Source organism: Phyllopteryx taeniolatus, chromosome 14, assembly GCF_024500385.1.
Source record: "Phyllopteryx taeniolatus isolate TA_2022b chromosome 14, UOR_Ptae_1.2, whole genome shotgun sequence".
Taxonomy (NCBI): domain Eukaryota; kingdom Metazoa; phylum Chordata; class Actinopteri; order Syngnathiformes; family Syngnathidae; genus Phyllopteryx; species Phyllopteryx taeniolatus.
In genome coordinates this window covers 23,706,308-23,727,548 of record NC_084515.1, presented here as the reverse complement: position 1 = coordinate 23,727,548, position 21,241 = coordinate 23,706,308, and the positions used below count along the sequence as shown (strand labels likewise).

The window sequence follows — 21,241 nt, the reverse complement described above, 5'->3', positions numbered from 1 at the left end:
TACAACAAAATAACAATGGTGAATAAAAAGTCAGTACGACTGTGTTTTTCCCACAGCATATACAGTAAGAGTGCATCTCGTGATTTTAGAAGCAGCTTGACAGCTGACCCATATGTTGTTGGATTTTAAAATAAATTCACACATATTTTTGGGACGGCACGGTGGACGACTGGTTAGCACATTTCCCTCAAAGTTCTGAGGGCCCAGGTTCAAATCCGGCCTCGCCTGTTTGGAGTTTGCATGTTCTTGCCTTGGTGGGTTTTCTCCAGGTACTTCGGTTTCCTCCCACATCCCCAAAACATGCATGGTAGGTTAATTGAAGACTATAACTTGCCCGTAGGTGTGAATGTGAGAGCGAATGGTTGTTTGTCTATATGTGCCCTGCGATTGGCTCGCGACCAGTTCAGGGTGAAGCCTACCTCTCGCTCAAGAGTCAGCTGGGATAGACTCCAGCACGCCTGCGACCCTAGTGAGGAGCAGCGGTACGGAAAATGGATGGATGGCGGTACGTTTGGTTAACGACTAATACTGAGAGGTGCACAAACAATCAAGAGTCTGTTGTGTTTCTTCGAGCCTTAGTATTCTGTAATAATATAAATTTGTCTAATTACAAATTCAACAAGGGATTTAATATTTCCCATTTTCTGGCTAATGTTTAACAAGGCTTAATTAATTGACAAGTGTAATTATAGTTTAAAATTAGTAGTATGGTTAGTTTGATACACAGCACAGGTCACATGAGTTATTTCATATGTTGTAAACACTTTGGGGAAGTGAAAGACAGTTTGTTAATATTTACATAAAAGTAATGATTTGAGGATTTAGTTTCAAATGCACAGCAAATTAACGTCTGACACCACTCACAGATTCTCAAATGAATTTCAAAAAGAAGAAATGAAAAGTGTGTCCCATACTGCAACAACTATAAGAAATGTAAAAGCAAACAGTACCACCAGTTGTTGCTTTTTCTCCGCAATTCTGATGTCCGTTTTATTGCCAACCCGCCTTATGAAAAAGAAAACGACCGTCTCAAAAAGATATGCTTTGAGTGATGACCAGTAGAAAAGTAAACAAACCGGCTCGTCAATGACCTACGGCAGCTCAAAGACCTTAAACACATTTTAGGGAATTCACAGACCTCAAGTAGTCAGCACATAGCGACAAGTAACAATTCAAAAAGATGACTTATAATAATAATAGTCTGAATTTACGGGTTAAATGGTGCTAAGATACTATAACAACATAGTTGTAAACTTAATTGAACTCTTGGGTGTTTTAGTCAGACATTGTAAACAGCAGAAATTCACAGAGGCTACAGCTAAACTCACGGAGTTAGCCAAAATAGCTAATAAGCTAACAGGGAAACATAACCCTCAACATACATTTCGAGATGAACACTCAAGTTCACTTTAAGTCTTTCTTGCTGTGAAGGCTACGTCCACCAACACGGAACGCATTTTTGACAAAAAAGCACAGACAAGTTACATGTAAAATGCAATCGATTGGAAATTATTAAACGCCAAACTCCAGCTACTACGCGGTTCAACTGTAACGATACTCGGATGTCGGCCCTCGAGAAAGCATCAGGCCGTCTCATCGTTATCCTCAACTCGCTGCAATGATGGCCGCGCAACTCGTAGCGGAACTCACCCCTTTGAGTCTTTTGACGAGAGCATTCTTTTGTCCGCTTTTCGACAGTCCCCTCTCCTCAAGAGCAGCTTTTAAATCTGCGACGCGAAGAGACTGGAGCTGTCTCCCGTCCAGGGTTACGTCTTCGAGGTCCGCCATTTTCCGTTCCTCTGGACCTTTTCCAGCGAGAGCGTCGAGCAACGCCCTCCTCCGGACGACGTCATTGCCGACAACTTCCTCCATCGAGTAGATTAAATACGTTTGTCCATTTTGATTTCCTTCACTACGTCATTTTGTAATCTACATTAGTATTTTTTTGCACTTGCTTAGTAATGTAATTTTATATTAAGCGAACGACGCCCTTTGCGTAATTTCTGCGCAGTTCTGATACTTCTAAAGGACAACTGGCGCCGGATTTCGAACTTTACTTTTTTTTTTTTTTTTGACATTGTATTAATAATACTTTTGTCAATATAATATTGAGTGATATATACAACCAGTCAAACAATCCAGTTCAAATACAACAGACAAAATAAACATAAATACATTAAGGCAAATCAAAATAATAATGTGCAGATAAATAAAATAAATCCTTGCGAGTCCATTTTTAAAGAGTTCTAAATGGATAGCAATTATCAACTTACATTTCTGATTATTTATTTGCAAGCCAAAGCAGTAATCATTCCATAGCAACGGGTGGCAGTAATGTACTATTGCAGCCTGCACACCACCGGAAAACACAACGAAGAAGAAAAAAGACGGAAGCATGAAAAAGAGCACCAAAGTGGTCACGATGACTTCTCTTTAAATATGACAGTAAAGCTATCAAAAGTGGATCGTATGTATGCGTTCGTGCAAAAAAAAAAAAAAAAAGGTACTGCATATTCGAGATTCGTGCTCGCTATAGTTAAACGTACAATTTATGTTCTACAGACCAAAGGATTTCCTCAGTCGGTTTGTACTGCCGATTAATTTGTAAAGTACTTGGTCGCTGCTGGCCCTTCTCAAAGATGTCATGGTTCAATTACGTCAGTCAAAAGCCGGACTGCCAGCAGCAGTTTTCCACCGACAGCCGCAGAATGTCGGCCACAGACGACTCGCGTGCTCCTTACGGCTCGAGGCTCAGGGGGGCACCGGCGACTGAGGCGTCACCGAGCATGGCAACGCAAAACCGGGCTGGCTTCCCCTCCTGTCCTCCCACCCTGGAGAATCTGACATGCGGGTCTTCGAGCGGAGGCCAGCTGGGAGAACCGGAGCTCATCTCTTACGTGAGCCTCCAGGAGCAGAGGTGCGTCCTGAGCTGGTTCCAGGGCTGGACTTCCTCTCAGCGGGAGAGATTTCTGCAGGACCTGGTGGGCAAAGCTGTGCCTGGGAAGGTGTGCACCCTTCTCGACTCTCTCAGTACTCTTCAGGTAAAATTATTATTATTTTTTTAGTTGGCTGCACTATTTAGATTTTTTTTTTTCTTGAATTGTTTTTTCTTTCTTAACACCATTGCATGTATGTTGAAAGACAACTTTAGAGAATAAGTGACTATCATTTACAATATGTTGGGATGAAATAAAATGTTAAACAATTACTCGGAAGGCATCAATGAAATAGAAATAAACCTTCTTTAAAACTTATTTTATGTTACATTTGCTATGCGAGTTAATCATCGGGGGGGCATGAGGGGAACAAAAATAATTTTGGATGTGCTCAAGTGATTTCTTTCCCAGTTAAATAATATTTATAATCACTTTTACTGCAGCTACAGATTCATCTTGTCTCAGGCCTATAATTGCTCAATGTCCATGTTTTTGTATTTGGTGTGTTGATCATTAGAAATTTCACGGTGGAGACAGAAACAGTTCTGGAATGACCCACAAATATTCTTGGCTGTTGTCTTTTTTTTTTTTTGTCAAGGTTAAGGACAGACTACCAAACATTTTCGAATGCCAGCTACGCCTGTGGACACAATGGTTTGAGTCTTGGGGAGAAGAAGAGCGCAATCATTTTGTGCACATTCTGGAAGAGAGGGATCCTACATTTGTCGCCCACTTTTACAACTGCGTAGCAGGTTCAGCGGGGAGAGACTGAGTCACGATTGCATCTTGAAACTCAGACTGGGACAATCGGCAAAGTGAATGTGCATTGGTGTAAGATACTCACTTCTTCCAAAAAAGAAATAAATGTAGGTGTGGGGTGGAACCTTTGTTAAATAGACTCCTGAGTATTGTGACCAACTTTTTCAAAGTCTGTTTCTTAAACAGTTCTTCAGGGAAACATCACAAAGAAATGTCTTTATAATCTCCCTCTTTTTTTTCTTTACACAAACTAGCCATTTTGTTTGATACTGTACTTCATGGACAAATCTTGATATTTGAAGCTCTTGCTCTTAACAGCTGTGTGATAAATGTTATGCTTTGACTACCCTGATTTATATGCCTGATATGGTGTGTACAGCTTTTGTAAACTTGCACAAATAAACACTATACCTTTAATGTACACTTGAGTTCTGTTCTATTTCTGTTTCCACATACTATGACTATGTGAGGTGGTGCATAGGTTGAAAATGCCTTCAAAGTCTTGTTTTATTGTTTTAGATGGAGTGTGTGATTTTTAAAGTAACCTTTCAAAGACATCTAATGTCGTCGTCGTGTTTGTTTGTGGGGGGTTGGGTTTATGGGTCGTGCTACTGCAACCTGAAGGAAATGCAGTCCCCTCCAAAGGTATTGCAACGCCAAGGTCAATTCCTTTGTTTTTGTTGTATACTGCAGTCATCTGGGTTTCAGATCATAAGATGAATATGAGACAAAAATTCAGAATTCCAGCTTTTATTTCATGGTATTTACATCGAGATGTGTTAAAACAATTCAGGACAGAGCCCCTGTTGTTTGAACCCATTCCACAAGATGCAACCCACCATCCATTTTCTACACCGCTGATCCTCACTAGGGTCGCGGGTATGCTGGAGTCTACAAACATTTTGTCTGGCAATTTACAGAAAAATGCATCCGAACTAAGTGGGAAAAGCTTAATCATGCAACAATGGCAGAAAACACACTGCCAACACAACAAAGGACTACATCAGGGGGGAAAAGTTGAAGGTCTTAGACTGGCCAAGTCAATTACTGGACCTTAACCCAATAGAGCATGCATTTTACCTCCTGAAGAGGAGACTGAAGGGAAAAACCTCCACAAACAAACAAATTGAAAGAGGCTGCAGGGAAGGCCTGGAAAAGCATTACAAAGGAAGAATGCAACAGTCTGGTGAAGTCAATAGGTCGCAGGCTTGTTGCGTTTTTTGCAGGTAAGGGCTATGCCGCCAAATATTAAATGTTATTATTCACTTTAAGTTAATTTAATAATGTCTGTTCCAATACTTTTGCTCGCTTCCAACAAAAGATGCTCTGTCCTGAGTTGTTTAACACATCTATATGTAAATACCATGAAATAAAAGCTGGAATTGTGAACTTTTGTCTCATATTCATCTTTTGATCTGAAACCCAAATGTCTTCAGTATACAACAAAAACAAAATAATTGACCTTGCCGTTTTAATACTTTTGGAGGGCACTGTATTTCTACTCTATGCATTGAGGCCATAGGTACGGAATGAGATGCATGCATGATATGCAAAGTGTTTGTAACCTTTGAAATATGTTTTGTTTTTTGTTTTGTACTATCAGGAAACAAATCAAAATGCTGCATACAGTGGGGGGCAATAATGATTGTTTACCTTGCAGAATTGATAAGTTGGCTCACAAAGAAAGTGTGTCCAAGTTTTATGGTCGTTTTGTTGTAATGTTCGGCAGAATCGATCACAAGTGCACAACAACAAAAAATCAAAAGTTATATAACGTGTATTTTATTGAGTGAAATAAGTAGTTCATCCTAAAGCAAAACAGTAAAAATACCAAGTTTGTAGTGGAGAAACACTTGTACTTTTGATTTTGTCTGACTACAGCACTTACTCCCAACCGTTCTGAGTCATTCAGATGTTTACTGCCCCCCCCCTCCCAACAAAAAAATACAATTCTTCCTTTAAATTGGGAGATGTGAGGGTGATTGGATGGGACACAGGTACGGTGTATTTTTTTTTCTTCTTCAGTTTTTTATCATTTTTATCTGTTCATGGGGCATGTTGTCAGTTCAGTCCTGAGTATCCTGTCAGAATTTATCTTTGTCTTTTTTTTTTTTTTTTCTCCTCAGTGCGAGCACAACGCAACTCAACAAAAGAGGTAAAATGTGTGCAGAATTGATATTTTTTTCCATTTGGCTCATTTATCAAAATGGGTATTATATATAATTGACATTCAAATTGTATTTGTACTTTTGTACTTACTGTATAAGTGCATTTCAAGGTTTGCAATTTTTTTAATTTTACTAAAGAACACAAGTATACAAGTATATGTACTCCTACAGAGTGTGAGTACTTTTGCTACCTCTAAATTCTGTCTATTACCCTAACCAATAAACAACCACAAGAATTGGAGATTAATATCTTTGTACTGAGCAAACTTACACATTCAGCAGGGGATAAATAATTAGCCACGCTGTATATTTATATAGTTATGTATGTTCATCAAAAATTTGAAAAATACAAATAAAAAAAAAAAAAGATGCAAGCTTCCGAGGTCCGAGTAAAGCAAATGCATGAAGTCAATTGTAAAATATAAGTGTCACCGCAGGAGGGCAGTAAAGCAACATTGTGGATTCCAACTACGGTGAAAGGTCACGAAAAGAAGAAGAAAGGAGGCGTTGCATTCATATGAGCAGCATAGCGTTTGCAGATTGTTTGGCAGATAATCACGAAGACTTTGCTGGGGACAAAAAAAAATATCCGACGCCACTCGCTGTAAGTTGCTGTTTTCCTTTGAATTAGTATGGAAGTTATTATTTAAAAAAAAAAAATTAAATAACACATTCTTGACCACATTAATTGGCAATGAAATCTGCTCCTCATGTATTTTTACTGCATTTGCATACCAGATTCCCTATTTACATATCGCCACTCAAACATTGAATGCAAAGTGTTGTTTTTCTTTCTGTGCTGTAATTTGTCATAGGCCTAACCATTTTTTATTTAAAAAAAAAAGTGTTTTAAAGTCTTCATTTATAACCCTACTGCAACTTTGTAGACCCTCCCCTTGCCGTCCAACTAAACATTGTAGCAGTCATGAGTCAATGGGCGTTAAATGCTAAATGACGGTCGATCATAACCCCCCCCCCCCCCCCCCAAAAAAAAAACTTCTTTTGGACTATGGACAGTAGAGTGAGCGATGACGGTGCACTTTATTCCCTTTTAAGTTGTCGCTTTAAGCCTTTGCCATCTCCATTCAACACCTGCTGCCCGAGAACCGACACGAAAACCTCAGCTGGAAACGGTATGAGGAAAGCCTAACTTCGGATTTATTATTTTTTTATTTGCTACATACTGCCTACTGTTTAAATAAATAAACTGATATCACTTATATGCAGAAGTGGGCGTGTTGAGTCTCTGTCTTTGAGTCTATTTTTAGTGGTTTTAAATTGAATGGCGTGAGTGACTGGAAAACATTTATTTGATATACTTGATATCCAGCTGAAGGTCCCTATGCTCTTTGTCCCCACTAAAGGCAATTCAGGGCAATAGTGGAAGTCCATGTCTTACTACTAATGTTATCTTCCACTATATGACTTAAAAAGAACCATTGACACTCAAGTCACACCCAGAGGCTTCAATGAACTTGCCATGCATGTTTTAGGAACGTGGAGGAAACACACAATCACGGGGAGAACATGCAAATCCGAGAACCCAGAACCACAGAACCGTGAGGCAGGCGTGCTGACGTCTACCGCGCCACCTAAAAGTTAACCGCTGTAAAAGTGTAACACCGGATTTTGAGTGCAAGTAGAAATGGCCACGAGCTACCCGTAAGCTTCTGTCACTCATGGTTGGTTTTGCGAACAACTTCTCTCCCGATGCTGGAGTCTGCTACTGCTTTTAATACTGTGATGCTCGCTGAGCGGAGCTCTTATGCAACACCTGAGCGCCGTGATTCTCAAACATGGCCCATTAGTGTGTCTTGAGAGACCATCAGGTTCTATGTCAAAATGTAACTTGACTTATTTAAAAAATAATAATAATAATTGAAATAGCTTCATTTGATTTCAGTAAATACAGTGTGACCAACTAATGCTGCAAATTCAATAAATTACTATTTTCAGTTCTTTAAAACCTGTCAAATTTCTTGAAACTGAACTGAAAATCTTCAAAAACATTTGAATTACATTCTGATGGTTGATGACTTGAAAAGTCTGCCGAATGTCATTTGTATCAAATATTTAGGGAAAAGTGAAAAATATCCTTTGCATTATAATTTGGAAGGCATTGTATTTAAAGGGGACGTATTTTGCCAAACCAACTTTTTCTAGTATTTGCAATGTGATATTGTCTCTGTGATCCCTCAGTAATCTTGTGAAACATGAATTCAAATCGTCCATGCCTACTGAAATCAGGTCATTCGAATTTCTCGAGCTTATCAACGTACTAGCGAAGATCTTTGCCTTCCCTTTCTGCTCCCGAGCAGCCAGCGCTGTCAGCATAACAAACGCGTGCTCTCACAAATTGGTCTTTTCCATGGAGGAAGGGGGGGTGGTCTTAGCCAAATATGGACAAAGCGGATACAAAACTGGGTCAAACAGAGGTAGCCGTCAGTGGGGCCTTTTCTGGACATTTGTATGACAAAACCAAGGTGTTTTTAAAAAAATGAAATGGACACTTTTATATTAAATCTATGTTAGAGTGTCACTCTATGGAGGTCTAAATAGCCCAAATAAGATTACGATGTGTGTCTGTCTTCAATTCCTGCAATTGTATCAGCTTGGTATTCAACTAAATAGGCCCAAATTTCACACCAAGTACATTTGTGAGTAAACTGAGACGAGCTCATAATTATTTCTATATACCATATATTATTTATGACAATTGTTGATTGACCGATTTATTTTGTCCATCCATGCTTTTGTCCCCCCCTCACGTCCACAGAGAACATGTCCCTGTCCGGCTGGATATGTGTGGTCACAGGTGCATCCAGAGGCATTGGTAAAGGAATCGCGCTGCAGCTTTCTGAGGCAGGCGCCACCGTCTACATCACCGGACGTCAGGAGAAGACTCTTAAAGAAACCGCGACGCAGGTGAACTCATGAGCTGGGTGGGGCAATAACCACTTAGGCAGGCTACATACCAGAAGATTAATCCCTTCGTCTTTCTTTTATTAAACCACACACTATACAAAAAAGGTCTTTGTGGTTCTTTGCAGCTACTGTACTTCAGTCTCTTGTTTACCCTGCAAGTAGCGAAGGGTGAGGATACAATATGAGAAACGTTTACTGTCTATAATCGCCTTTATTTCGCAGGTCATTGAGTACTGTTGAATTCACCACAGCACCATCTGCTGGATCTTTTCCCTACTCACCACAGATATATTGTATCTTAAAAATTCATTTAGCTCATGAAATAATTGTTGGATTTATTATAAATAAAAAACAAACATCTATTCATTTTATAAAATCTTTTTTAACTTAGTTATGATTGAATACATTATAAATGATTTTTAAAATTATAAAAAATAAAAAAAATAGATTTACACTTGACTTTTTTTTTTTTTAAAGCAACAGTGCCAATAGTTATGGAACGCCGTTTGATCATGCAGCCCAGTTTAATGTCCATGCACACTTTGTCCTCACTCGTATGACAATTTAGCACACTAGTAGAATGACTACTAATAAAACTAGTGAAGTGTTAAAGAATTTTTAAATGTCACAAGTCGTACAAGCAACACGTAGTCAACTCGTGAACAGTTTTTCCTCACTAATAAAATGTAGGGGCGGCACTGTGACCGACTGGTTAGCACATCTGCCTCACAGTTCTGAGGTCCTAGGTTCAAATCTGGCCTCGTCTGTATGGAGTATGCATGTTCTCTGTGCCTGCTTGGGTTTCCGGTTTCCTCCCACATTCCAAAAACATGCACGGTAGGTTAATTAAACACTCTAAATTGCCCGTAGGTGTGAATGTGAGCGTGAATGCTTGTTTGTTTATGTGTTTATTGGCTGGTGAGCAGTTCAGGGTGTATCCCACCTCTCACCCAGAGTCAGCTGAGATAGGCGCCAGCACGCAACCCTAGTGAGCATAAGCGGTATGGAATGTAGCGTCCCAAGTCATTACGGTGATATCTATTGTAGAAGTCTTTGGAGTCTGGAACATGCTATTTTTGGTACAGTAACAGTTTTTTGGTCAAGCAGTTCACCTTTGGCAACACATTTGGAACTAGGAAGCACACCTATTCCTCACGGCTCATGAAAGCAACTTTCCTATGATGGGTACTGTACGTCAACAATTTAACCATGACCAAGCACACCGGCGTGTTAAGTTAACTGGGAAACTTTTAAACATTTTCACACTTTTTAAAAAAGTATTTATTTACAATAACTTTGTTCTGGGCGTTTTAGGCAACAGAAACAATCTACAAAACTAAAATTTTGTATTGTACAGTAATATGGATGCATATGGCCTCCAAAAAAAAGTGCCTCAGTGTAACGGACAATCGGCTATATCGGATGACACCCCCCCCCCCCCCCCCCCCCGCCCGTATTAGTCCATTCTATCGAGGTTCCACTGTATGTGTATTTCCTCATTCTGCTTAGGCTGCGCACCGTAATTGTTGTCAGTTTCATTTTGTTGAACAAAAAAATACCGTGCATAAAGAGAACTTGTTTGTGAAATATAGGCCATCTGGACACTATAAGTCCTTTTAAGCTGGATATTGAATACATGCGCAAACAGTTTTCCATGAATAGTTACTGTATTTGCTCTCTACTCAGGTAAGCGAGAGGGGTGGAAAATGTGTGCCAGTCATCTGTGATTCGACCAACGATGGCGACATCGAGAAGCTGTTTGAACGCATAAAACTAGAACAGAGTGGTAAACTGGATCTGCTGGTCAACAATGCATACGCTGGAGTACAGGTTGGTGCATTAAAGCACTAATTCACGTACTGTACTACCTCCAAAGTAGAATGCTATCTGTTTTATAATGCTGGCCGATTTCCGAGTTGTTTTTAACTATGCAACACAATAGATAATTTCTCATAATCATGTCAAAGTGTAATCATTTGTCCTAGCCTCCAACTGTTGCATTCTTAACTTTAACCACACAGGCAATGTTTTAAGAAACATTTTAACATTGCTGTCATACCAGTGTAAAAATATGTAAACCACTGTATAATACAACAGTAAAACTAGTATTTTTTTTTTCATAATAGGCGTAATGGAGAGGGAACGTAAAGGTATATGGCCTTTTTTTTTTAAGGTATTACTGGAATGTGATGTGTAATGTATAATAAGTATGTTAACATTAGCATCTGCTTGGCAAAATTAACGTATCATTTTTCAGTTGAAATTTTACTATTTGCGTTGTGGATTGTTCCGAATTACCAGCCAAATCCTTTCCAATGTGATGTTCCAGTTCTATGCTTATCATTGCACTTTTCCTCTTGGGTATCTTCAGTATGGTTACCCTTCTTTAGTAGTGTCAATATTTAAAAAAAAAAAAAAAAAAAAAAAAAAAAAAAAAAAGCAAAAGCCACATTTAGATGCTTACTAAGCTGAAGTTTCACAAGATTTTTTAATGTCTCTCCAGACCTGACGCCAGACCTTAGTCCTAAAGGGGGTGCACAAAATTGATGGGAGGGCACAATTACCAAATCACATGGGCCTGCGTCTAGGCAGCATACTGCGCCGATCCTCAGAAGAAAAAGAGTTTTCACACATTGCCGTGGAAGCCCTTAAGTTAGGGCAAGTGTGCAGGGTGTGACAAACGCAGTCGGCATATAGCTTGGAGTCAGTGCACATTTGAATGCGCTAATTATGTTAGCTATTGTCCATCTTCGAGGGGAAGCAGGTGCAGCCGTCTACCAGGAACAAACGAACGAGCCGCAGTATATTTTGATTCAACCACGAGTCTTGGCTCATACAACCTAACCTTCAACCACTTGCTGATCTAAATGATTAATAATTATCAAAACTACCCGCAAATTTGCTTTGAAAATTGTCCGGGACTGTTGCAAGCCAACATGGCGACGGGTCTGTGTGTGAACTCTAGTTTTCTTGAGGTTTTTATTTATTTTTGATGACCCAGCAATTTGGTTGAGCTCCAAACTACAATGTGCAATTACTTGTGGAAGCCCGATGTCCACATTCTTATTTTTATTTTCCCTTTTTCATGGAAAATGCAATATTTGTAAAACAATAGCTGTTGGTTCATGTATTACAGCCCCCCCGCCCCAAGGATCGTTTAATTGCTATAACAGAAGCTTTGTCCAATTGGATCCCCCTAACTGAAACCCTGAGGAAGGCGAATGTGGAATAAACCTGATTGAAGGAATCATATGATCATCCACAACTATGACAATGATTAATACCCATCATATGATTTACTCTCTGACAAATATGTTGTTGTTGCAGGCTATCTTTGAGAACCAAGGGAAAAAGTTCTGGGAGACCGATCCATCTTTTTGGGATACCATCAACAACACAGGCCTGAGGTACTTAGTCATTACTTTACAAAGGCTTCGGCCACCATTAGATTAGTTGTTTTTGAAATGCTCTCGTGATGAAATTGAAAACTAAAATGCCTTCAAGCCCAAAGTGTTTAGGAAAATAGTGCTGCATTTGTGTTAGTTAGCAGGCTACTTCCTGGATCACGGAGAATGACCAACAGTTAAAAATCAATCATTATTAATATAATTTATCTTCATAATGGTAATTTGTTGAAAGTAGCTGTTGTAACGCTTGTACACGGGTGGGCAAAGTGTGGCGTGAGGGCCACATATGGCCCGCTGCATTCTCTAATCCGGCCCACCAATCATATACATTATCAAGAGTTTTGTATTATTTGTTGCATTAACTTAGCCATCCTCCCCCTCAACTTGGTCAGTTAGTGTATTTATTTTATTTTATTTTAATTGACATTTTGTAAATAGTAAAATGTATAATTAGAATAAAATGAAATATACAGTTTTGAAAATGAGCATGAACAATTATTGTCCACTATCTTGGATAAATTAAATACGTATTTCTTAAATGTTCAACTTTTACGAATCGTCCATCTGTCCAATTTATATGAATCATTTATCTCATTAAATAATTGGTTAGTTGATTTATTGCAAATAATACATTAAAATGTTACTAAAATAAAAGATTCAATAGACCAACCAATGGGAAAAGCGTCCTTCCTGGCAGGCCGCTAAGCATCCACTTTCAAATATGGGCAAGCTTGCACCAGAGTGTCGTTGTCCCTGACAAAGTCTTAGAAAGCAAAGTCTGGACAGTCTTTGAATTTGCTGCACTTTGCTTGCATTAATTAGCCTTGGACAGTTTTGGGGCATTTTAAGTGGATTTTTGCCGATTATTGGTAAAATGGTTGGTCGTGTATTGTCTTTTAGAGTTCACTGACCATGATGATATTCTCCTATTAACATGAGAAATACATGTACATTGTGAGGTTTCTATGGAAAATATCTCTTGCGTATGGTAAATTTTGGAAATAGTTGACGTTAAGCACAGATGTGTAACTGTTTCACCTGTCATCTTATTTGTTGGACTGTAAATGACACTAGTCTATAATGATGGGTCTTTAAATGGACAAAAGTCATTCATTTACCCCTTTATTTTCTCAATCTGGTAGAAGCCATTATATCTGCTCAGTGTATGCGTCCCGAATGATGGTGGCTCGAGGTCAGGGTTTGATCATCAACATTTCATCCATGGGAGGCTTGCGATATCTCTTCAATGTGCCATATGGGGTTGGGAAAGCGGCAGTAAGTTGTTGTTCCTTCATCAGTTCCCAGATTTATATTTATATATATATATATATATATATATAAAGCAATTAAAGATTTAGTTTGTTTACAGTGTGACCGAATGGCAGTAGACATGGCTATGGAGCTTCGGAGCAGGGGCGTAGCATCTGTCTGTCTGTGGCCGGGACCGGTGAAGACGGAGCTAATATCTCAGTTCGTGCTTGCACCGCAGGAAGTAGATTCCAAGGTAGATGGACTCCTCTCTGGTAGAAGATTCACATGTGTAAATGTAGTCGTTTTTTTTCTAAATATTTTGATTGTTTTGTCTTCAGTATAAGGATTTATTTGCCAATGGAGAAACTACTGAATTTAGCGGCCTGTGCATTGTCAACCTCGCTAAAGGTAGGCAAATGTTTTAACTCTTTAAGCTTGAATAAGAAAGGCTTCTTCAGCTTTACGTAATGAATTCTCTCTTGGCTTGAAAGATAAAAACCTGATGTCATTGAGCGGAAAAATTCTCTTGACCTGTGACCTGGCGAGGCGTTATGGGATCCAAGATGTCGACGGTGAATTACTTTTTGAAAAACTGAAAAAGTGAGTTTATGGTGTTGGTATGTCATGTATGTTTGTTTGCTTTTTCAGGGGGGGCTATAAAAGACTTCACCTCCCTGAAGTTCCTGCTGACCAAAGTCCCATATATCTCCTGGCTCTCATCTTTTGTCCCTTCTTTCATAAGAATGCCACGCTTTCTGCTTCCCTTAGCAAGCAACCATTTCTAGCCACAAGAAGATGTGGCATTGAAAACCTCTTTGTGACTACTTTTTAATCCAATCACCACAAGTGTCTGTTTAAATGAAAGACTCCGGGAAGTTTGAATGGCTACTATAGTGAAACCTTTAAATTTGAATTCAGTCCTTGTCGGGAACGCTGGTCAACCTCTAATTTTTTTCATATGTTGAAAAATTCTTCCTCGAAAAAATTCTGGAAAGGGATTCCATCTGTTCAAGGGTCAAACATTTGTTAAATACAGTAGAGTTGTGGGCTGTGCATTTGGTACCTGGACCTTCAGCGTGGACTTGACTGACTTAATCCAACTCTTAATACCACCACTCATCAATATGATAGAAACCACCACTGTGCCACATACAGCACATCCTCTAGAATCAATATTTATCTGATAACATGCCAAAAAAAATGAATAAAACAACCACCACCATCATACTCAGCAGAGTGTGCAGTTTGCTACAGATCTTTTGATAGTTGAACAAGTTTTGCTCTGACCATCCAATCAGAGGATGGAAAAAATGCTCATGTTGTTGTGAGTCAGCTTAGCTGACCCTGTAAGGTGAATTTGAAATCTGATTGGTTAGAGAAACAGTCTCATTGCTAAATAGAGTTTCTATTACATTGGCCAGCAATACTGATTCTAAAGGCCCTAGGCAGATTAGATCGACGTTGTTGCATCAAGAGGCTGAAATCGGATTTGGATCACAAAAACTAACCATCGTACAGTCAAACATGCATCCTGGAAGCAGTCCAGTCAAGATGCAATGAAATAATGAGAATGCAATGATTGGAGTATGAGGGGGGAAAAAAACAATGGAAGAAATAGAATTTAGTTTGTAAATGTAGGTCAGTGTTTAGGCCCACAGAGAAGGCCTTGCTGGCCCTGAAGGCACACCACTGGTTAAATATTTTACAAGTTTAAAAAATAAATAAAATTAAGTTTGGGATTTTTGTGCAACTTTAGAGGCAGCTTTTTGGTTGGACTCTGGTGAATTTAGAGGTTCCACTATTTATTATGATTATACTATTTTAGTTGTAAGAATGTAAAATTGTATTTGAGATATATATATATATGAAGCTGCTTTGTCTGATTTGATGTGGATGCAGCTGAGGTGTATTTTTGATAAAATGTTAAAAGTATACATATTTGTATTACTGTGTAATAAGTGTTGCTTCTATACAGTCCAGTATGCTACCAATGTATCTTGATAAATAAAGAATAGGGGAAGGTACTGGTTTGTGTGTCTCATTCAAAACAAGAAAGGTAACATTTAATATTACCACATCCCTAAAATATGAAGACTCAAATCTTAGCTTTTCATGTTCACCCAATGTTCGTGTCAGTTTTCTCCGGGTACTCCAACTTCCTTCCACCTGAAAACATACATGTTGGGTTAGTTGAAGACTTTAAATTGTCCAAGGGCGTAACATGAGTGTAAATGTTTTTTTTCGTCCATGTGCGCTCTTAGATTAGCAGGCGATCACTCCAAGGTTTATCATGCCCTGTTGCCCAATGTCAGTCAATGGGATACGCTCCAGTTCACCTGCAAACCTAATGAGGACAAGTGGTATAGAAAATGGATGGATGGATCAGTCAACTGCTGCGATTGCTAACCAAACCAGCAGGACCTACCAAAAAACACTCGGATTAAAGTGTGGAACCTGATCAACTTCCACTTGGATCTTGAAAATAAGTGATAATTAAAGACCACAGATCTTATGCTTTTTGGAAAGGGTATTTTGGTAACTCATGGGTGGCTGTGGCTCAGTTAGTAGAGCGGGTTGTCCAGTGGTTCCCGGCTACGACTGTCCGCATGTCGACGTGTCCTTGGGCAAGACACTGAACTCTTAATTTGCTCCCAGTGGGCCCGGCAGCGCCTCGCATGGCAGCAGTCGCCCATTGGTGTATGAATGTGTGGGTGACTGTGAGCGCTTTGAGCACTGCGATGGTGGAGATGAAGTGCTATATAAGTGCAGTCCGTTTACCATTTCATGATCTGATGGCCTCCGTGCAGATGACTTTTTCTCTATAATAGTCATTTAATTTATTACTCCAGTTTCACTTGATGTAATCGACTGGGCTGGGCCTGTATATTGCACAGATTAATTCTATAGCACTTATGCTTGCTGGGTGTCTGGGTGTGCTGGAGCCCATACAGCTAGCTGACTTGGAGTGAGAAGCCGGTGCAGTGCACATCGCAGGGCACGTGGAGACAAACAACCATTTGCACTTACATGCACACCTAAGGAAAATTCGGTTTTAACATGCATGTTTCTGGATTACGAGGGGAAGCCGGAGTACCTGGAGAAAACCCGCGTGCATCTGTTTTTATGTTTCAGGGAACTACTCCCCTTCACATTATTCGCAGCACACTGTATTTTCTCTACAACAGTCCAGTTTCACTTGAATGTATTGCATTGCACTGCACCATCATTATATACTGATGAATACTTCAAAACACACCATGTCAGTAAAAAGGGGAAACACGGTGCAGTGCAGCGTTTCAGACACTAGTGGTCGGTGGGGGTATAAATGATTGTCTACGCAAATAAAATCTCTGAATCGTAAATAGTATGTGGCCCAGATCTGATGGGGGCGCGCAACGTGGTTGACGTTAAAAAATAAATAAAAAAAAGTGTCGAGGCCACTGGCCGGGATTTGTTGTACAGACGCTTCCTCCCACCAATGTGAAGCCTTCCCCGGCAGACTGGCACACCCACCGCGCCGAGGCCGTGACAGTCAGTTGGGCCTTGTTGGGCTTCCTGGTCCGCAGCTCCGCCTCGCCTCGCCTCGATCCGGCCGGACACTGGGAACACTTCTCAACAGAACAAAAGCGGCGATCGCGACGGAACACCGCTCACTTGGAACTAAAAGACGGCGAAACGGCGGGCGAGAGCAAGTCCGACAAACTTGCGTTCCTCGGCCGGTAATCCGACGCGGTGCTCGGTTAAATAAGACCAGGGTCAAGCCGCCAGACGGACGGGCATTGTGTCCAGTCTTCTTCCAAACTTCGGCCATTTAGAGCCGCCTCTCACCAAACGGAAACTGGGCTTTTGCTTCGTCTTTGTCTATTCGCTCACACGGAGCCCCGGGACGACGGATCCTTTTGGCCGGTAAGTTTATTTTGGACGTGAAACCGAAGTGTGTCTGGGTGGCGAAGTGCGCCAGTTCAGTCAAGCGTTTCACTTCGTACGCCATAAAGGGGCACACACAACACGACTACCATTGTTAGTGGCACAACGAGCAACTTTTTCGGCGTATAGCCCCTCCAATTTCAATAAATATTGTTTCAATTGCCATGTTTGTGTTGGAGTCAAACAACAACAACAACAAAAAGACAACAACAACGTGGGGCGGCTACTAAATTACCACCCCTATTTGTTCCAAGAGGTCACGAATGACGAACGTCGCGGTGTTAAGAGTCGGCTCGTGGTTTGGTTACACATTTCTTGCGTAGCTCAAGCGACCTAAATCTTCGGCCGTGGCGCAGTCTCAAAACAAGATGCGCACGATTTCCTCTGTTTCCTATTTAAAATGTTGCCCCTTAAGGAAAATTCAGTCGTTTTAGTTTTTTTTCCCTTTTTTTTTTTAATTATGGCGCTCAGCGCCCGGGCTGTGCTTACTCACTCATTCATATGATCAAATGGGAAAAAAATAAATAAATGAATTTGGTATTTGTAATTAACTGTTTATCCGCTGATTAGTTCCAAGTAGTTTTACATAAAGGTTACATTGTAAAGTTGGCTAGTTTTATACATACCTGTTGCTTAACATTTAACAGTTTCTCAAACTCAGTTGTTTTTGTTTTGTTTGTTTACTACTTTTTGACTTGTAAAAAATAATAATAATCGTGACTCAATAGTGACATTTTTCTTTTTCCCATTTACAAGTTCACAGGCTTCTGCTGCTCAGTTTGCCTTTGTGAAGTGGCTCTACTTGTCTTGGAAGTGGAACAAAGCTCAACAAGAAAAGGGTGAGAACGTAAACCGTGAAGGGTTTTCTCATGGATGTCCGTTCTCCACGCTCCCACCCTTTGCGACTAGTGCCCCCCTACCCGACCCCCCCCAACCCCTGCTCACACAAAACAAAAGTCACCCACCACACTTTGGGGGAGGGGAACCCAGTCTGGACCGGGTATACGACTCGTTTCAGTAGGAGTTCAGAATAAGGAGTTCAAAGTAGAGGGGGAGGGGAAACAGCTGTCCGATAACCGACTTCGACAATGAGGACAAAACAAAAGTTCTTAAAACGTAATTTAAAGATTAACATTAAAGCATATAAAATGTAGTGGTCTGACTTTTTTTTTTTTGTCAAGACAATGAATATCTAAAACAAGCGCTGTTTCCTTCCAGGTAAAAGACCCTACGTACAAAGCCCAGATGGCGACCTACGATGAACAAAATGGCACAGTTGGACTACATGCGGCCAAGAAGTTCTTGGATGGCAAAACGACAAAGACTGTTTGTAAAGTAAAGCAAGAAGATAAACGCGCTGCTAAAGATTTGCATCTTTCTGCCAGGTCATCGGAAAACAGTCCGGGCTCTGCGTCCAGCTTCACCACCAACCACAACTCTGTTGTGTGCTTGCCCCTTGTGTCAGAAGAACTCAAATTGGTGTGGACACATTCTGATCAAACCCGCGAACTTGACTCCATTCCAGAGCTGGTCCAAGCCTTTAACTTGTTTCCATACCCGTCGTCACTTGAGGTCAACACCCTAGCACGGGTGTGTTCTTTGCCCTTGGACAAAGTTAAGGTTTGGTTTATGGTACAGAGAATTAAATATGGTATCAGTTGGTCATCAGAGGAGATAGAGGAGACACGACGGAAACTGTCAGTGCCATATTCTTTTGATGACTCCACTGAAACAAGTGAGGAAGCCAAAGTAATTGAGGATAAAGATTCTGAAACAGAGCCCGTTGTCCCCAGTGAGACTCAGCAGAAAAAGAAACCAAAATGTGAATCACCAGATTCTTATAAACCAACCAAATCCACCTCCCCGTGTTTCAGTTCCACATTACCGCCGCCTCAGGATTCTTACTTTTACCGGCCACCGAGTGACATAGCGACAAGCGCTACTGCGGCTGCTGCCGTCGACGCTGCTGCTGAGGTGTCCTTAGACCTTTCGGGGTCCTCTCCACAACAAAACCGTCATGGACGCTATAAAAAGTCTAAAGCTCAGCTTGCTGCACTTCGCAAGAGCTTCTTGAGAGAAAACTGGCCTGCAGAGGTGGAGCTAAGGCGCTTGCAGGAAGAGACTGGTTTGAGCCGCAATGACATCCGCAAATGGTTCAGCGACAGCCGTTACCAGCTTAGAGTCGGACGAGGAAGCCTGGCAGCAGCCCAGGGCTTTTCTAACCTCCCAGCCGTAGGAGGCAAACCCGAACAACAAAGTGAACCTCTTTCACTTACGACTCAAAAGAGTCATCTTTTTAATCCCGTGGGGAAGGGCCAGGAGGGAGCCCGAAGCAATGCGATACGAAATTCACATTTTTTTCAGACCTTCTTGTCTCACAGCCTTGAGGCATTCGGGGAACGGGACCTGGAGGGAGAGGGATATGAAGCAATAATGGAAGATCTGTCTGGTGATGGAGACAGTCTGAAAGATGGGGAACAGAGTGAGGAAGAACCTTTACAACTGGTTAAGCCCTGCAAGCTTGACCAACACGCTCCTCCACAGGAACCACCCGACACGTTCAAATCCTCTCCCTGCTCCTCCCCCTCTGGAACTCCACCACTTACAGCATCACCATACAAACAGCCCCCAAACAGCATCAGCACATCAAAGAAGTCAGTCCACTTAGCCAGGGGCAATAATCTACACCTCTCCACAGCATCCACATCCCGAACATCTGCTGGCAGACCGAGGAAGACCAAGGAGCAGTTGGCTTTATTAAAGCAGCACTTCTTACGCTGCCAGTGGCCCAAGAGCGAAGATTACACAGAACTTGTTAAGATTACAGGTTTACCTAGAGCTGATGTGATCCAGTGGTTTGGGGACACACGTTATGCTGTTAAAAACGGCCAGCTGCGATGGGTTAAGGGGGTCCGTGACAAATTCTTGGCAGAGCTTGCCGCCCAGCAGAGTAATGCCGGTTTACCTAATGGCTCAGGAACGTCTCCGCGGGTTGGAGGTAGCCGCAAACGTAAATCTCAAGTGAATGGAACCTGTACGGGTTCCCCAAATGTCCAGCCATTAGTAAACTACTTCCTCTCAACGGGCTCGCTCAACGAAAAAGACCTTGACATATTATGCAAGAAATCAAAAATGAGTTACCAACAAGTGCGAGATTGGTTTTCAGCTCAGGTCATTGGGGAGACTGAACGAGAACCTGTTGTTACAGATTAAAGCAATAGAACCATACTGAAAGGTTCATGTTGACTGAGTACTCCTAATAACGTTTCTACCAGCAAGCTTAGTTGTCATTTGGTATATACATTTTGCTTTATCTGAAGCATGATTGTCACAGTTAGTCTTCCAAGTACAAGCCCAAATCGAGGTTTGAGGCATGTATATTTACTTCATTTTCTGCTTATCCTAATATATTTGAAACTGAAGAATTTTGCTGCCTGTGTTACTGTAAATAGGAAAGAAACATGTACACTGGTTTGCTATATTTTTGTCTTTATTTGTTTAGATATAAACTGCAGAATAGCTAATTGTAGCAGTAATTTAAAATGGTGGTTCTTTTGGTACCCGAGTACGGTGGACGAGACAAGATTACTGTTGACTTTGCCACTGACATCATTTTGTGTAATCATTCCTTAATAACCCATTATTCCTTATAAGGAATGCACACTGGACATTTTCCCCTTTAATTTGACATCTTGCACTTTGGATTTGGAGCCTGCTGCCGTTATGTTTAATAAGTCCAATTATTTCATGTACTAAACACTGTCCTCCTTTAACCTGCTGTTGTTTAACTTATACAGGTTTAGATTAAAAAAAAAAAAAAGTTACAAACATTGCCATTCACTTCTGCAGTATGTACCCAAAACACAAT

At 40.8% G+C, this 21,241-nt stretch overlaps 3 protein-coding genes across 10 annotated transcripts in view; 2 read left to right on the top strand and 1 right to left on the bottom strand.

Annotated features, from left to right (window-relative positions):
* acin1a (apoptotic chromatin condensation inducer 1a) overlaps positions 1–1,845 on the bottom strand; it is a 31,131-nt gene extending 29,286 nt beyond the window's left edge. For all 3 annotated transcript variants that reach the window (XM_061796509.1, XM_061796510.1, XM_061796511.1), the window contains exon 1: positions 1,651–1,845. In XM_061796509.1, coding sequence (XP_061652493.1) covers positions 1,651–1,788 — 138 coding nt within the window. In that variant the 5' untranslated portion in view covers positions 1,789–1,845. The remainder of the gene's footprint in view (positions 1–1,650) is intronic.
* Positions 1,846–2,331: 486 nt separating this feature from the next.
* On the top strand, positions 2,332–4,116 carry c14h14orf119 (chromosome 14 C14orf119 homolog). Its single transcript, XM_061796512.1, has 2 exons — positions 2,332–3,041; positions 3,535–4,116. The coding sequence occupies exons 1-2, from the start codon at positions 2,640–2,642 to the stop codon at positions 3,706–3,708; spliced, it is 576 nt and encodes a 191-aa protein (XP_061652496.1). The 5' UTR covers positions 2,332–2,639; the 3' UTR covers positions 3,709–4,116.
* Positions 4,117–6,308: 2,192 nt separating this feature from the next.
* Positions 6,309–20,973, top strand: dhrs1 (dehydrogenase/reductase (SDR family) member 1). 6 transcript variants are annotated; one of them, XM_061797296.1, is made up of 10 exons: positions 6,309–6,467; positions 8,640–8,788; positions 10,475–10,618; positions 12,116–12,195; positions 13,338–13,470; positions 13,565–13,699; positions 13,785–13,854; positions 13,938–14,018; positions 14,095–17,352; positions 18,130–18,214. In XM_061797296.1, exons 2-9 carry the CDS (start codon positions 8,645–8,647, stop codon positions 14,229–14,231), a joined length of 924 nt encoding a protein of 307 aa, XP_061653280.1. In that variant the 5' UTR covers positions 6,309–6,467; positions 8,640–8,644; the 3' UTR covers positions 14,232–17,352; positions 18,130–18,214. The 6 variants fall into 6 exon arrangements, with proteins under 6 accessions (XP_061653280.1, XP_061653279.1, XP_061653278.1 ...); XM_061797295.1 differs by lacking the exon at positions 6,309–6,467 and adding an exon at positions 6,851–6,996 and having other exon boundaries at positions 18,137–18,214; XM_061797294.1 differs by lacking the exon at positions 6,309–6,467 and adding an exon at positions 6,851–6,996.
* The last annotated feature ends 268 nt before the right edge of the window (positions 20,974–21,241 follow it).